General features: G+C 55.6%; 1 protein-coding gene across 8 annotated transcripts in view; it reads left to right on the forward strand.

Annotated features, from left to right (window-relative positions):
- The window catches only part of JARID2 (jumonji and AT-rich interaction domain containing 2), a 256,819-nt gene that overhangs the window by 219,400 nt on the left and 22,014 nt on the right, over positions 1-15,405 (forward strand). For 6 of the 8 annotated variants that reach the window (XM_059399482.1, XM_059399481.1, XM_059399488.1 and 3 more), the window contains 3 exons: positions 5,905-6,140; positions 9,959-10,021; positions 13,044-14,091. In XM_059399482.1, coding sequence (XP_059255465.1) covers positions 5,905-6,140; positions 9,959-10,021; positions 13,044-14,091 — 1,347 coding nt within the window. The remainder of the gene's footprint in view (positions 1-5,904; positions 6,141-9,958; positions 10,022-13,043; positions 14,092-15,405) is intronic. The other 2 variants (XM_059399483.1, XM_059399485.1) reach the window with 1 other exon arrangement.

Below are 15,405 nucleotides of genomic sequence, written 5' to 3' on the forward strand. Positions count from 1 at the left end.
CAACGTTCATTTCATCCAGTTTTTAATTTTTGTCTTTCTGAATGCTTTCTCTTCTTCCGACGATCTGATCAAAACAGTCTGCAGTGCTGTGTTTCAGTCTGGTTTATGAGGTTCGTGGCATTTGCTCGGCTGCCCAGACTTCCCGGACCCCATGGCTCCCAGGCTCCCCTCGCCCTTCTCCCTGAGGCACCGCTTCCCTGCTGGGGTTGGGGGGAGCCTTCTTCCGTGCCAGAGTCACATCCTACCTCTGCAGGGAGGGCTGATGCAGGATCTGGATTTTTCTGGATCTCAGAAAGCTCTCGCTGGCTGCAACTACAGTGCCACACTTCACGGATTTCCTTGAGGTCCCTGTGGAGCAAGTGGCCTTGTCCTGGGGTTCGTTTGGAAAGGAGTGGGACGACAGTGCGCCTGGTGGTGTCCTGCGACATCTCTGGCATGGGCGCCGTCAGAAAGAGTGTGGGGGTCCCAACTGGCCAAACGAATATTCTCTCTCGTTTCTCCAAGCAACTCCGTGAGGTGGTAAATGGGAAACTGAGGTCAAATCGCTAATGAATCCTGGGCTCAAATTTAGGTAGATTCCTCTCAGAGCCTGAGATTTTGTGGGGGGAGGTTCCGAGATCTAGATCCAAGTCCAGATATATGGAAACCTTCGTGCTGGAGCTAACCGTGGAGAAGCTGCTCCAGCCTGGCAACGTCTGGGGTCTTGGTTTTGACTGGGGTTTAGACCCCTCTCTAGTCAGGGACACCCCCACACCCCACCCCACTGAAGGATTGTATGTACGGGTATTTGCCATATTAAAATTGAAAGTGAGGGAGTTTTAAAATATTTTTAAAAATTCTATTTATTTGTAAAGTTTATTTTTTGTAATCTTCCCACTCAACGTGGGGCTTGAACTCCCAACCCTGAGATCAAAAGTCGTACGCTCTTGTGACTGAGCCAGCCAGAAGCCCCTAAAATATTTTTTTAAAAAAATGACACAAATGCATTACACGTCAACACAAGTAACATTTTTCTGGAAAGTAACTATTCCCAATGCCAAAAGCTGTACCTGGGAAGAGTTGCATTGTTTTGCATTTTTGGAAAGCTCTTTAATATCGGGCTTAGGAGAAGATGGCGAGGTTCTTCTGTTTTGTCTTAGACGAAAGTACACTCCGGAAAGGCAGGAATCTGGGAGGGTGATTTTATCCTTTGGTCTCACACCCAGACTCAGCCAGTGGTAGTTTCCTGAAGGTCGGTTGGTGCAACAGTCTGATCGGGTCAGGTGAACCTTTCATGCTCTGTTACATTAAAATCCATCGGTTTGCCTTGGGCTTTGGATGGATCTCTTACCCCTGCACAATTTTGTCACGTTTTGTGTTGATCATTTGAAACTAATGCTTCACCAAGTACCTCTCCCAGTCGTCGGCACCTTTCACGAAACACAGGCAAGCAGTCCTGTGTGTCCCCTGGCCTCACTGGAGAAGGCTTTCCGTGTGGGGAGGCTCTGGAACTCGGTGGCAGAGAAAGCTTTTCCATGACTGTGACTTTTGCCTGAAGTAAATTCTGTTCCTGGCAGCCAATGTTTTTTGTTACTTTCCACAACAAAACGGTGGACAAATCACTACGTCAGTCCTTCTTCCCGGTGAAAATAGCATTCCGTGCAAACGGCTAGCTTTTCACCCTCAGCCATCGCAACGGGTTGGCCTTTTCCTGGAAATGAGCTCCTTTGATGCGCAGGAGGAGTGCTTCATGGGCATGTGCCATTTTGTCACACAAAGTACGGACACCCAAGGGTCGGGATTTTGTACCTGTAACAATTTGTGCTGCTCATCACTCCCGAGGTGAGAGCCGGCTCCTCTTGCCTGCCTGCCTTCTTGCTGACTGCTAGGAACTGGTGATGATGTAGTCAGTCCGTAGGAGTGTTTTATTTGTGTTTTGCCCGCTGGTTTCGGTTCTCAGTAGTTTTCAGGAGAGAGCATGTGACCACGCGGGGGTGGGAGGGCAGAGGGAGAGGGAGAACATTAAGCAGGCTCCGCGGCCCAGCCTGGAGCCCAGTGCGAGCGCGCTGCTGGGGGGCTCCATCTCCCCACCCTGGGATCATGACCTGAGCCGTAATCAAGAGTTAGATGCTTAACGACTGAGGCCCCCCAGCCCCCCCTTTTAAAAAACAGTAGTTGTGTTGAGATACAACTGTCCATGAGTCCCGAATCCTAGGATGCATCTCAGCATGCCGTTCAGTAGTTCGTTTGTGCATTGAATTGTGCAGCCGTCCCCACACTCCGCTTTGGTGGCAGTTCGTGTCCTGTCCACCTTGTTCCCATCAGCAGTCATTCCCAGTTTCCTGAAACGTCCCAACCCGCTGACCAGCATTCATGGGCCCCCCAGCTCCCTGTATCAGCCTGTTCTGGTCCTTGCATGGGAACGGGCTCCTACCAGACGGGACCTTCTGTCGTTCACTCCTTTCACTTACCGTAGTCGCCTTCTAGACCCTTCACGCCGGCGCACATGCAAGCGCTCGATTCCTTGTTTGGGATGGACAATGTCCTGTTCCGTTTCTCTAAATACCAGTTGATGAAACCTTTGTTTCTCCCCAGTTTTTAGTTATTATTAATTCTGCCTTGAACATTTACACATAAGTTTTTACGTGGAGATGTAGCTTTAAAGATGTATTGACTTTAAAGAGTATGGGTGCATGAGTGGGGGAGGGGCAGACAGAATCTTTTTAAAGATTTTATTTATTTGAGAGAGAGTGAGTAAGAGAGTGAGAGAGCGCAAGCTGCAGGAAGGGACGAGGGGGAGGGGGAAGCAGGCTCCCTGCCGAGCAGAGAGCAGGACACAGGACACGGGGCTCCATCCCAGGACCCTGGGATCTTGACCTGAACCAAAGGCAGACGCTTAATCAACTGAGCCACCCAGGTGCCCCCGGAGGGAGACTCACTCAACAGAGAGCCCGAGGCAGGGTTCCATCTCAGGATCCTGCGGTCATGACGTGAGTCACAACCGAGAGTGGGGCACCTCAGTGTGGACATTTTATTTCTCTTGTGTCCATACCAGGGAGTAGAATTGCTGGGTCATACAGTAACTCTTCCACTTTTAGAGGAACTTCTGGCCCATTTTCCAATGTGGCTGCAACATCCCACATCCCCACCAGCAGGGAATGAGGGGTAGAATTTCTGAGTCCTCAGCAACACTCCCCGTTATCTATCCTTGGAGGAGGCCATTCTAGTGGATGTGAAGTGGTTGGTGTCTTATGGTATGGTGGTTTTGATCAGCATTTCTCTGATGCTAATCTACCTTCTTTTTGTACCATTCCTGAGCTCAACACAGTGAGAAGGGCAGATGAGGGTCTTAGTATAATTACAAAAATAGTTTTGACCTAGGGAATCCCCTGAAAGGGTCCCCGAGTCCCCTGAGGGTCAAGTTGCTCATTAAGCTGGCTGGGCACCAGCCCCATGTCTTTCTTCCATGAAACCGAGGACTGCCCAAGGCAGCCACTTGTCTGTATGGAAGCCCTTCTTCACACTGCTCTGAGCAGGGAGGACAGAAAGCCAAAGGAGGGTTTGCCACATGGTCTGACTCCTTCCTTAGTCACCTGAGCTGATCCTTCTGAACAGGCACTGAGGAGGCTTCCCAAAGCTCCATGCAGGGGACATGCATCCTCCCCATTCTACAGAGAGCACCGTGGGGCAGATAGACTTGCTGGGCTGCAGAGGGCCATGCTGGGAATTGAGCTGTTGTCCAGCACAGTGTTACCAACAAGGACAGAGCCGTCGAAGCACATCTTTTTAACCGAACGAAGGGAAGTAATTGCAGAACTGCGACTTTCTTAGGAGCCGTGACAAAGCACAGAGGGGTATAGAATATTTGAGATTTAAAAAACAAAAAAACAGAACCCCTAAACAAGCCAGCTTCCCATGCTGTTCCAGGAAAGAAGCTGTGTTCATGGCTCTAGGAAATGGGCAAGTGGTCAAGAATTGCCCAGATTCATGTTCCTTAGCTTAATCACACTGAAGTAGGGCTTCTTACAGATGCTGCTTTTAATTTGTCTTGAAAGTAAGTACAGACACTCCCAGCTTGGGTGGGACTGACGGGCTCTGTGCTTACACCGCTCACAGCCCTGCACTTTCCCTGTGACTGAGTGTCCCGTAGAACCTCCCGCAGTGTGGGAGCACACACCGGATTGGTGATGTTGGGGGTCTTCAGCTGCGGGATTGAAACTCTGTGTAGAAGAGGTAGTCACTGATGCAGGGAGGAACTTTCGAGACGGAAGTTCACAGCCAGTCTGGGCATGGGCAACGGTCATTCTCTGTTCTGTGGTTTGCCGGGTCATGACAAGGGGCCTCAAGACCGTCTGTGTTAGCACTGGGATCAGGAAGCAATCGGGAGGAGACGTGGGCGGCTCTCTTAGCATTTGGAAATATGGGCGGGCTTTCAAAGCATAAATGTGAAGACAAACTTCAAAAAACAAAAATGGGTTAGCAGATTTAGCCTCACAACCGAGGGAAAGCGCATGACAGAGAAGAGGAAAATATTTGCAACCTCTCAGGCATCGCAGGCCTTTAAAGGACACAGCGGAGGTGAAAGAGAAGGTTTAGGGAGCTCTGGGCACGCAGCGTGCAGGCAGCCGTCCTCAGAAGACATAGGCTTCGTTGGTTTTGAGCTCTCGGAATGGGGGCCGGGGGTGGCAGGGCGTGTGGCTTCTTCATGCCAGCAGGAAGTGACTTCTGCATAGCCCCTTCCGCGTAGATGGGGGCTGGAGAAGAGGTACTCGAGGGCAGTGGACGCCGTGATCTGTAAGGCTCCCCCTCATCAGGAGATGCACTGGGACCCTTTCTGAAGGGACAGGTGCCAGGGCTCGCTGTAGCTTCCTTGTCTGTCCTGCCTTTGTCCTTCCCCCAAAGAAGGCAGCCACCCCCCCCGGGATGGTGTGAGGGGAGACCTGTGCTGTGGGGGGAACAGATGGGAAAGGCTCAGGGGTGCCGTGCAGAGGGGCCATACCCACGGTCTGTAATCGTCAGCTCCAGTGGTAACGCAGAGGGAACTCCGAATAGTAACCAAATTGGAGTTTCCTATAAAAAGCCAAGCACAGTGCCGTCCTCTTCTAAATTGGCTCGGTGGGTGGCATCAGGGGTCGGGGAGGGGTTGGGCCTCTGCCAAGCATACCCCTTCTCTGCCCCGTTCTGTTGGCTTCATCTGTAACATGGGCCTGATGCTCATGTCCTCGTGGGCCCTTTGGATTCTGTGGGGAGCAATATGACCTGTCGGCTGTGACCCTGACCCTGGTTTGTGGAGAGCAACATGACCTGTTGATTGTGACCCTGGTTTGTGGGGAGCAGCGTGACCTGTCGACTGTGACCGCTTCTGGAACAGAAACAGGTCTAGCTTCAGCTCCGACACACTCTTCCCTCTGGTCACCCATGGGGCAGGTGCAGCAGCTGTGTCCCTGACCCGCATGTGTGGGCAGACCGTCCGTCTCCCGGCGTGTGTGTCAGAGGATACACGGTCTTCCTCCAGCCTCCGTCTCTCCATGTGCAGGGCCGTCCTGTTCTCAGGACTCAGGATGGGACCGTTGGTGTTCGTTTCTTCGTTTGAGTTTCTTTTTATTTAAGGAGTGATGTTGATACTCCGAGGGCGGCTGGGTTTTGGTTTACTTCAGTAGAGATTTTTAAAAATAGATTTTCTAGCATTTCTACGCCAGCAAGTAATTCTTTGGCTGTGCCTTGAATGGTTTTTGTCTCGGGGCCTGGGATTATTCCCGGCTTTTGTGTTGTGGGGACAGGTGAGGGGTGTTTTGACTTGGGGTCGCTCTCGAGCATGGATGGGATTCACGGGCCATGTTCTCTTTCCCTTTGACATCGGGGCCTTGGCGCTTGGTGGTTACAGTCTCTGCTGTAGTGACCTCGTTCTCTCTCCTTCCTTTCTAGTTTTCAATGGTTCCAGCAGGTCAACACGGGAGAAAGAACCTGTTCAAAAACACAAAAGCAAAGAGGCCACTCCCGGGAAGGAGAAGCACAGCGATCACCGGGCTGACAGCCGGAGGGAACAGGCCTCAGCGGCCCACCCACCAGCGGCCCCATCCACGGGCTCCTCGGCCAAGGGGCTCGCTGCTAACCACCACCACCCCCCTCTGCATCGGTCGGCTCAGGACTTACGGAAACAGGTAAAGCCCGGCCCCGCTGCACGGGTGACCCCCACCACACCGGTGACTGTCTGCCAGGTACCATTTCCCCATGTCACCAGCTAACCAAAGGGGGCCTGTGAGTCAGAGCCTCAGGAGATCTGTACTGAGAGGGCTCCGGCCGCAGAAGGGTGGCGGTCAGAGGTAGGATGGGGACGGAAACCTCACCTTTGCATGGAGGGGTTTGTGCACATCCGTGAGCTGGTCTTGGGGTGTGTTCACGTCAGCCCTGGAGCACGCCCGGGGTCCTGTGTGTTGGCGATGGTTTGGGGAGCCTGCCCTCTGCATTACCTCTCTCCCACCCCCGTGTCTCGGGCACCAGATGAGTCAGAGTCCTGTCAGGGTGAGCCTAGAGAAGCTACACCTGGACAGCAGGCCTGCCGGCTGGAGTGCTATCCAGGGACAGCCTTGGACGACTGCTCTGTTCTTCGTGTGAAAAGTTAGTGTCTCTTCTGGGACTGAGGCGCAGAGGACGTACCTGGGCATGCGCTGCTGAGCTGCTCCCCTGTGCTGGGGAGCAGTGGGGGACACATGGTCTGCCCCTCAGGGTCCACAGAGCACGGCTGCACAGCTCTCTAGCCCGCCTCCCGCTGTCCCCACTGCAGAGTCGTAGCAGACGACACAGATCCTATTGGGAACCTCCCAAGAACAGCCTCGGGCTCTGCCACTGCTGGTGTTCCCGGCCTTGGACGGGGATTTCTCAGGGCCTCGGGAGGCTGGCTTGGGAGACAGGCAGGTGTCTGGAGGCCCGCTTTGGAACGGCTGTGTCCCCGGGGTCGGTGGCATTTCTCCTGTCCCCGCTGCTCCTTCCTCACTGCATTTTGAGGTCAGGAAGCTGTGGGGAGCGCAGATGAGCTCTCCTCACGGGCATTTATGAGCCAGAGTTAACCTTTTCTCCAGAATGGACCAGAGACTGTAATCTAAAAGATGGAGTCAGGGCGAGGATGGAGGAGAGTTCCTGCGTGGCAGTGTTCTAGAATGACGAAGGGATGGCGGGGACACGGGTCTTTGCCTTTGTGCATCTTTTCTTTCCGTCTGGCCTTTCTTGTTCTGACGATACGTGGGGCGATCTCTCCTAGACACGCGTATTCTTGCCGTGTATTCGTGTGTGTGTACGTGGGAGTGTGCGTGTGTCTCCGCGTTCGTTATTAGTGTTAATCTTTGCCTTCATGGGTGATTCGGCTCGGGGGGTGGGTGAATAGGGCGAGAATCCTGTTTTCGTTCCCAGGCTCTTCACGTACCACCGTTTCATCCTTTGCGCTGGTATCTTGAGATTGAGCAAGTACGTGTGGCATCTTTTAAACCTTGCCCTCTCTCGGCTGTCAGCATAGGCCCCTCGGCTCAGGATGTCCCTGTGTAACTGACCGTGAGGCATCACACAGCTGGAGGGAAGAGGTGGGGGGTGGGGGCACCCTTCTGCCCTGTGCTCCCTGGCATGCATGTGTGGCCCGTTGCACATACGCTGCAGCTGGAGTCAGAGGAGAAACCCGGGGTTACCCTCGCGGGGCAGCTTCCGTCCCTGAGCACCTGCAGGAGCCTGGCTCATGGGCTTTTGTTCAGGGAACCATCTTCACAGGCCGGCTGTCCTCATGCCCTGCGCAGGGCTTTCCTCCTCCCTCCCCTCCTCCCCTGTCTCCTCACCCCAGAAGGGCCTGCCCAGGGCTCCCCTCTCACTTGGTGCTGACCACGACCTTCAGATACCTGAACCTCTTGGCCGCTGTTGTTCACTTGGAGGCAGTCACGCCCACTCCCCTGTCGGCGAGATTGGGGAAACGGAAGGACAATTTGGAAACCACTGAATCCCGTTATTTAAAGACAGAGAAAATGAGGTCCATAAAGCTACATCGCAGATTCCTTTGTAACCGCCTGATGGAGATGACTGGGATCCAGTCTTTCCTCCTTCACCGCATAAAAGATGGGCCAGAGGACATGCTGATTTTTAACTTCAGATCATAGGATTAACTTACCCGGGTCTGCCTGAGACAGAAGGATGAACATGGATGGTATTCAGGGTGGTGGGCCGCAGGGGGTACAGTGTCAAGGGGGTGCTGCCCAGAAGGGGCTTCACCCTGTTGGCACTGATGCGCTTGGACGCACTGATCACTTGCTATCTTTACTGTAAGAGCCTTTTGCCCGTTACCTTGCGTGACGCCATGTGCCCCCGGCCGTCCGTGCTTCCCGAGAGCCCAAGCTTCTGAGCCTCGCACCCTTACGAGAGCGGCGATGCTATGCCCGTCACACGTGTGGGCCGCCCTGGGGCTGTCGGGCCAGTGGCAGGAGAATGTGGACATGGGCTCGGTGTCAGAGGAATCCACGATGCCTCCGTCTTTACTGCCTTAACCTGCCCCTTCAGTGTTAATTCACTAAGTGACCATAACACACTCTGGATGGTAAGACAATGGCTTTAGGCCCCGGGAGCAGATTCTGAAACGTTGGTTTCCAAGAGCATCACGAGGAGGTCGTCCTTCCTGGTGCAGAGGTTTGTGTGTCCAGTGAGCCCAGAAGTGGGTTGTCAGGCTGCAGCAGACGCAGTCACCTTCCTGTGCTTCCATGTGGCACTGAGGCCGAGCCACACGGTGAGGGCCGGCGATATGCTTGGCCGGCGACGCGCTTGGCGGGAAGGTCTGCCGAGCTCCGGGCTCACATAATAAGCTGTGTACGGGTCGCCGAAACGGTCTTGGCCTCAAGGATTCGAAGAGGAGGTTTAAACTCTGATCCAAGAATTGGGAGTAGTCTTTGTTGTTGTTGTTCTTTAAGTTGTGGAAAATGAAATAGCAACGTTCAGAGAGAAAAAAGGTCAGGAGATCAGCTGCACTCTCCGGACTCTGTTTGGGGTTTTCACCAGGCTGCTTGCCAGGTCGGGCCTGTACGTGGTCTCGTGTGTGTTCGTGGCGTGGTGTTTGTGACTCCGTTGCCTGGAGTGGGAGCAGGTGCTGTCAGAGGGTTAGGGGCTCCTGCCCAAATCCAGCCTCTCCTTTCTGTCCTGTGCTCCTGAGTTTGGGTCTTACTGCTTCTCTTATGCAGAGGGTCTGCTGCACCAGCAGGCCTGCCCTCCCGGAACTCACTGCCTGTCTGGTGCAGTTCTGTTCGCCTTAGGTTCTTTCGTTTTCAGTCCAGGTTTTGAAGTTCAAGTGGGCTCTGCCCAGCCAGCAGATGTTTCTCCTGAGCATCCCTCCCTCCCTCCGGCACCATCCCCAGTTCTTTTGGGCCAGAATGGGCCCAGGCTCCCGACTCAGCAGCTCCCTCTGGTGGGAGACTGGAGCCCGCTGTGGGATTTCTGCTTGGGAAGCAAGCCTCTCAGCCTGGAGCTGCCTCCTGGCCCTGTGCCTGGGGGAACCCCCGCTACAGGTGACCAGTGGGTGGTGGTGGGCGAAGAGGCTGCAGATGTCATTGTTGTCCGCCCCCCCCCCCTTCCCCACCCGGCCTCCTGCACAGCTGGGCGGGTTGTGGGGCAGTGGGAGGCAAAGACCAAAAACCCAGCCAGAACTGAGTGGAGGAGAGACTTGGGAGGGTTTTTCAGGTGAATGCTTGCATGCGGAGGGTTCTGTCACACGCACACCGTCATTAGTCCTCAGTGGATTAGGTGACCTCTCACGTGCTCTGGGCAAGGACTTCCCAGGGCCCGCGCCAGTGACGTCAGACCCACTGCACTGTGTCGCGTCTGAGTGACCTGGGCGTGTTGTTAAGTTGAAACTCAGTGCTCGCTGGCTCACTGCTTCTTGATAAAGTGGTGGGTGGGGGAGAAACCCTCAGTGACCAGATGGCACCCTCCGCCTTCCCTTTGTTTTCTTTGGTAACAGTTGAGTGCTGGACCCCTGAAGACAAGGACAGGCCAAGGAGGAGGCACGTGCGTGTGCAGACAGGTGGGTCCTAGGTCTCTGGTCCCGTTTGGTCCCTATCTTAAGACATGTGGCCCTGTGGGTGGGACGGACAGATGGCTTCCTGGGTTGGGCCAACTTGTGAGCTGGATCGTGGCCTCTGCTGGCAGGCATAGCACACTGGGTGGGCCGTTGGGTCTGGGAAGAAGGAATTCAGTTCACGAAGTGTGCTCTTTCCAGGCTCCCTAACTTATTTCTCAACATCAAGTTCATTGTTCTGATGAGTCCCGAGGGAGATGCCGTGATGTGGATGCACACGTATAGGATTTGGATAGCCAGCCGCTCTCGAGGAGGACTGTAAGGACAGAGAGGAAGGAAAGGAATTGAGTAACTCCTCCTTCTGGTAGATCTGGGCAGTTGGCTGCACATCCTGGGAGTGACCACTGGTACTCAACTTGACAGAAATAGGTAACGAAGGGGATTCTTTTTCCCACTGAAGGTGGCATGATACTTGTGTAGATTCTGCTGTGCAGGAAATGCAGGGCATTGACCTTCCCCTAATGTGCCAGGAGACGTCATCAGGTGCCCACAGGACAGAGGGATGGCCTGAGGGCCACTGCACTACTCTTTGAGGTGGAGTCAGAGAGCTCCCCTCTCTGGCTCTCGAGTCTCCCGCAGGTGCCCTGGGAGGCGGGGTGGGGCGGGGCTGGGGCCGGAAGCATTAGGGGAACTCTGAGCCCGCTGGGGCTCCCACCCTTGCTGAGCAGATCAGCATCCGCAGTGGGGGGTTAGGCTGTGGGAGCCGCACTGTTGGGGCTGCGTGAAGACCTGGAAGGGGCTGTCCTCTCCGTGGTTAAGCAAAGACCAAAGGCCGAAAGGCAAAGTCCTCTTTGAAGATTCTGGGTCCCTGAGGCCTGTGTCTTGATGGAAAAGTCTCTCTAAGCCACAGCAGGATTTCGCTGTTTTTGTTTTTCTAAACGGTATGTGTTTAGTTAATGGAAGCATTTGGGGAAAAAAAATAGAGATCTTTGTGTTTGGCTTTTTCCCTCCTGTTCCAGATCAGTGGTACTCACTGTGGGAAATTGGTCCTCAAATTTCCTTACCCCCAGGTTGTATCAATGTATTTCTCACTTATTATTGCCAGGCAGCTAGTTTTGTGTGTTTTAATTTCCTGTTCTTTATTCCAGATCTCTGCGCCCCAGCTGATCTGGTCGGTCCTGCTTCTCAGTGGGGGGGGGGGGGGGGGGTGAGCAGTGGTGGCCGTGGCTGTAACTCCCTGGGGTCTGCCCTTTGCTGTCCCCAGTGGGGCCCAGCCCCTCATGGTGTCCAGATTGGCTCACTGGAAACCTGACTCCCTAGATGCCCTGCGGCTGGCTTATGGAACACAGCCTCATACCAAGGAGGGCTTTGATCGATTGGACTGTGTGTGATCTGTGGCATATAAAGAAATACGCTTCCTTCTCTGTCTTTAAAGTCTCCTACTACTGGTAGTTCACTTCCTTGTTCTCCAAGTATGGCCAAGTATGGCCAAGTATGTCCCTGAATCAGCCTCCGCATTACCCAGGACCTCGTTAGAAATTCGAGTTCTCGGGCCCCATCACAGACCTGGTGGATGAGAATCCCTGGGTGTGGGGCCCTGTAGTCTGTTTTCGGGACAAACGCTCCAGCGGGTTCTGACAGCACTGGTTTGGGTCCCGACGGGAAGCTTGTGGTTTTGTTTTTGTTTTGTTCCGTGTGGGTGAAGTGCGTTTCTTGGGCTGGGACGGGGCCCAGGGCAGAGGTCCCTGGGACTCAGGCCGCGTCCCAGGGAACCTGGCTCCTCTGCCAGGGCAGCTGCGGGGCCCGAGGGAGCCCCACGTCTCAGCTTGGCAGGACTTATCTAGTGTGTGACTACGGCTGGTTGGTCCACTTTCCCTTGGGGGGCGCAGCCCCTCCTCGTAGGGGTTATTGGTATGCGAGGAGGTGGCCGTGGCGGTTCTGTCTTCTGGGTATTGGGTAATTTTTAGTCGGCCCTTTGGAGGTGGTGGTACCTATGGTATGTTGGAGTCTGTGTTTGGAACTCCTGTTGTTGATGAGAACTTGAAGCCCAAGATGCAAAAGAGTATCAGCGGCCACTGGCAGGCAGAGCCGGGACGGGTCCCAAACCGCCTCCCCCACAGCAGCTCCGGGCTGGGCTCTTCCTCATCTTTCAAAAGGGATGTGTTTCCGGTGTCCACCTGTCCCTCTCTGGTTTTGCTTTATATAAACAAGGGTGATTTTTACGGGTCCCAGGATTACTGCTGCATCCAGGCTGCGCACAGAGGCTGCTGGCTCCTGCGGTTCCCATAGAACTGAATATGGAGCTTGTCGGGGGTCAGAACCCAGAACTGTCCATGCAGGAGAGGGCAGGCAGGTGTCCTCTGCTTGGCTGGAGAGATGGGGCACATTCCTGCTCCATGGGGCCCTATCTGCATGACCACGGCCTGCCTGTGACCCTCATGGGAGCCGGGCCACATGAGTGTGCTGGTTCTTTTCTCTGTATGGTATTTTGGTTTCCTTCCCTTTTTTAGCACCTAGATTTAAAAATTCTGTGGGCAGAGCATGCTGTTCTGTGGAGCACACAGAATGGCAGGCACGTCTTTTCTTGGAACAGGGTGTGTGTGTGTGTGTGTGTGTGTGAGAGAGAACACGCATGTGTCCCTAAGTGGGCTCAGCAACTTGCTGCTCTCCATGTCCTTAACCTGTGACAGGTGATGGCTGGCAAGTGGACAGGTCATCATCGTGAAACGTGGGTTTTCTGGAAAAGCACTTAGTGGGATTGTTAAATCCCTCAGGAAGCCATGCTGCGGGCATGCGGGCGGGCACCGTGTTTTTGTGTGGGAGAATGGGCATGTTGGTCTAAAGACCTCGAAAGCGTGAGGCCATCAGCCTCACATTTCTGGCCGTGTCCATGGTGTGCCTCTGTCGAGAGCCCCAGGTTGCCTCTGCGGCCCGCTCTGTTGGGTTCCCCACAGGGAGCGGTCGCCCTCTCGGAAGGTACTAATTCACCATCTCCTGTTCCTCCCTCTGCTTCTCCTGCTGCCTCCAGGTTTCGAAGGTAAATGGAGTCACTCGAATGTCATCTCTGGGTACAAGTGCAACCAGTGCCAAAAAGATGCGCGAAGTCAGACCTTCACCGTCCAAAACTGTGAAGTACACTGCAACGGTGACGAAGGGGACTGTCACATACACCAAAGCCAAGAGAGAACTGGTCAAGGAAACCAAACCCAATCACCACAAGCCCAGTTCCGCTGTCAACCACACAATCTCAGGGAAAACTGAAAGTAGCAATGCAAAAACCCGCAAACAGGTGCTATCCCTCGGGGGGGCGTCCAAGTCCACCGGGCACGCCGTCAATGGCCTCAAGGTCAGTGGCAGGTTGAACCCAAAGTCATGCACTAAGGAGGTGGGGGGGCGGCAGCTGAGGGAGGGGCTGCGGAACTCCAAGAGGAGACTGGAAGAGGCACAGCAGGCTGAGAAGCCGCAGTCCCCGCCCAAGAAGATGAAAGGGACGGCGGGCGCTGTCGAAGCCCCCGGCAGAAAGGTGGCGGCGGCCCCCGCGGCGCCAGCCCCCGCGGAGAAGGCTCTGCTGCACGGGCATGTGAAGAAGGAGGTGCCCGAGCGGAGTCTGGAAAGGAACCGGCCGAAGCGGGCCACGGCTGGCAAGAGCGTGCCAGGCAGACAAGCACACGGCAAGATGGATGGCGCCTCCTGTGAAAATCGTTCTACCTCGCAAACGGAGCCCTTGCACAAGCCGCACGAGGCGGCGGCCAAGCCCGACAAGGGGGGCGGCCGGGCCGGCTGGGCGGCCATGGACGAGATCCCCGTGCTCAGGCCGTCCGCCAAGGAGTTCCACGACCCACTCGTCTACATCGAGTCGGTCCGCGCTCAGGTGGAGAAGTACGGCATGTGCAGGGTGATCCCCCCTCCGGACTGGCGGCCCGAGTGCAAGCTCAACGACGAGATGCGGTTCGTGACGCAGATTCAGCACATCCACAAGCTGGGCCGGCGCTGGGGCCCCAACGTGCAGCGGCTGGCCTGCATCAAGAAGCACCTCAGATCTCAGGGCATCACCATGGACGAGCTCCCGCTCATAGGTGAGCCCCCCGGGGGCTGGGACGGGGCGGGGGGTGGCAGGGAACGGAGCTCGCCCCGGGGCCCCAGTGCTGCGGGCAGGGGCCTCCCCCTCCACACGGGCAGTTGGGTGGTAGAGCCCAGCCCTGGGCAGCGTGGATCCTCTGGAGCCCGGCTGGCCTTGGCCTGTGCTTGCTGGCGTCTGCCCCATGTCCTCACGTGGGCTTTGCTCATAGGCTTATCCTGGTCTTCACTTGCTCAGGTCATCGGTGGGTTAGGTGCTCTCCCTGGGGGGGTTGGGGGGCCACATCCAAGATACTTCATTTTACCCTCTTCCCCTCTTCCAAGGCCCTGTCTCCAAATACAGTCCTCTCCTGGGGCGCCAGGAGGTAGGGTCTGAACGCCCGAAGGCGTGGGTGACACAGGCCAGCCCACTTTCTCTCTGTGTCCTCCTTGGTAGGGTTTTCCTTGCCCGTCACGTTCTCTGGTGACCAGCGGGGCCCTTTCAGAGACCACAGATCAGGGGATGGTTTAAGTTTCTCTTGAGATTGGGGGCCACTGCAGAGCTCATTTCGGGGACCCCCCTGTGTGCGTGAGCATCCCGGCCGATGTGGGGGCCCTGGCCGCAGGCAGAGCCCCTGTACAGGCCCTCCTAGGCTCCCGTCACCTGCCCCACCCCGCCCTGCCCCGCCCTGCCCCGCCCTGCCCCGCCCCTGTTGCTGTTCGCTCCTCGAGGATTCATTCGCTCTGTGTGGGATGAGCTGGGTCTGCTGGGTGGGGGCCCCCTCTGGAGACAGCCGGGGAGGGACCCGCACAACCTCTCTTTCTGCTCCAGGCCTGTGGAACAGGGCACGTGGCTGCCTCCATTTTGGAGGTCCCGAGTTTGTAGTGGCAGCGAGAAGAGCCAGTTTCATCCATCCACGTGTCAGGAGTTGGCAGGAAGCTCGGGCTCCCTGCGAGGTGGGGTCTGATTGTTGTCTCAGCAGGTGTCTGAGCAGAAATCACTTAATTTGGAGAAATCCTTGGTTTGGGGTCTGTGCTCAGGGATGGCACGCCGTCAGCAGACGGCTCAGGCTGTGGGGACAGGCTGAGCAGGTGTGAGCCTTTGGTGTGGGCTATGCCCTGGGCGTGCTCAGAGGACCCTCCCCGTCCCCCCCTGTGGTGGGAGTCCCCCCATTCACCGTGTTGAGGACTGAGGGACAGGTGGTGTCATAATGATGGCCAGTAATCTCAGAGTAGGTTTCTCTTAAGCCCGATTCCTTCCCATAGCCCAAGACCAAGCAGACGTGTCCCCATGGTGTGTGCGTTTGCACGCTTTGCTACTGCCCACAAGTGTG

Source organism: Mustela nigripes, chromosome 5 (assembly GCF_022355385.1).
Source record: "Mustela nigripes isolate SB6536 chromosome 5, MUSNIG.SB6536, whole genome shotgun sequence".
In the NCBI taxonomy this organism is placed as follows: domain Eukaryota; kingdom Metazoa; phylum Chordata; class Mammalia; order Carnivora; family Mustelidae; genus Mustela; species Mustela nigripes.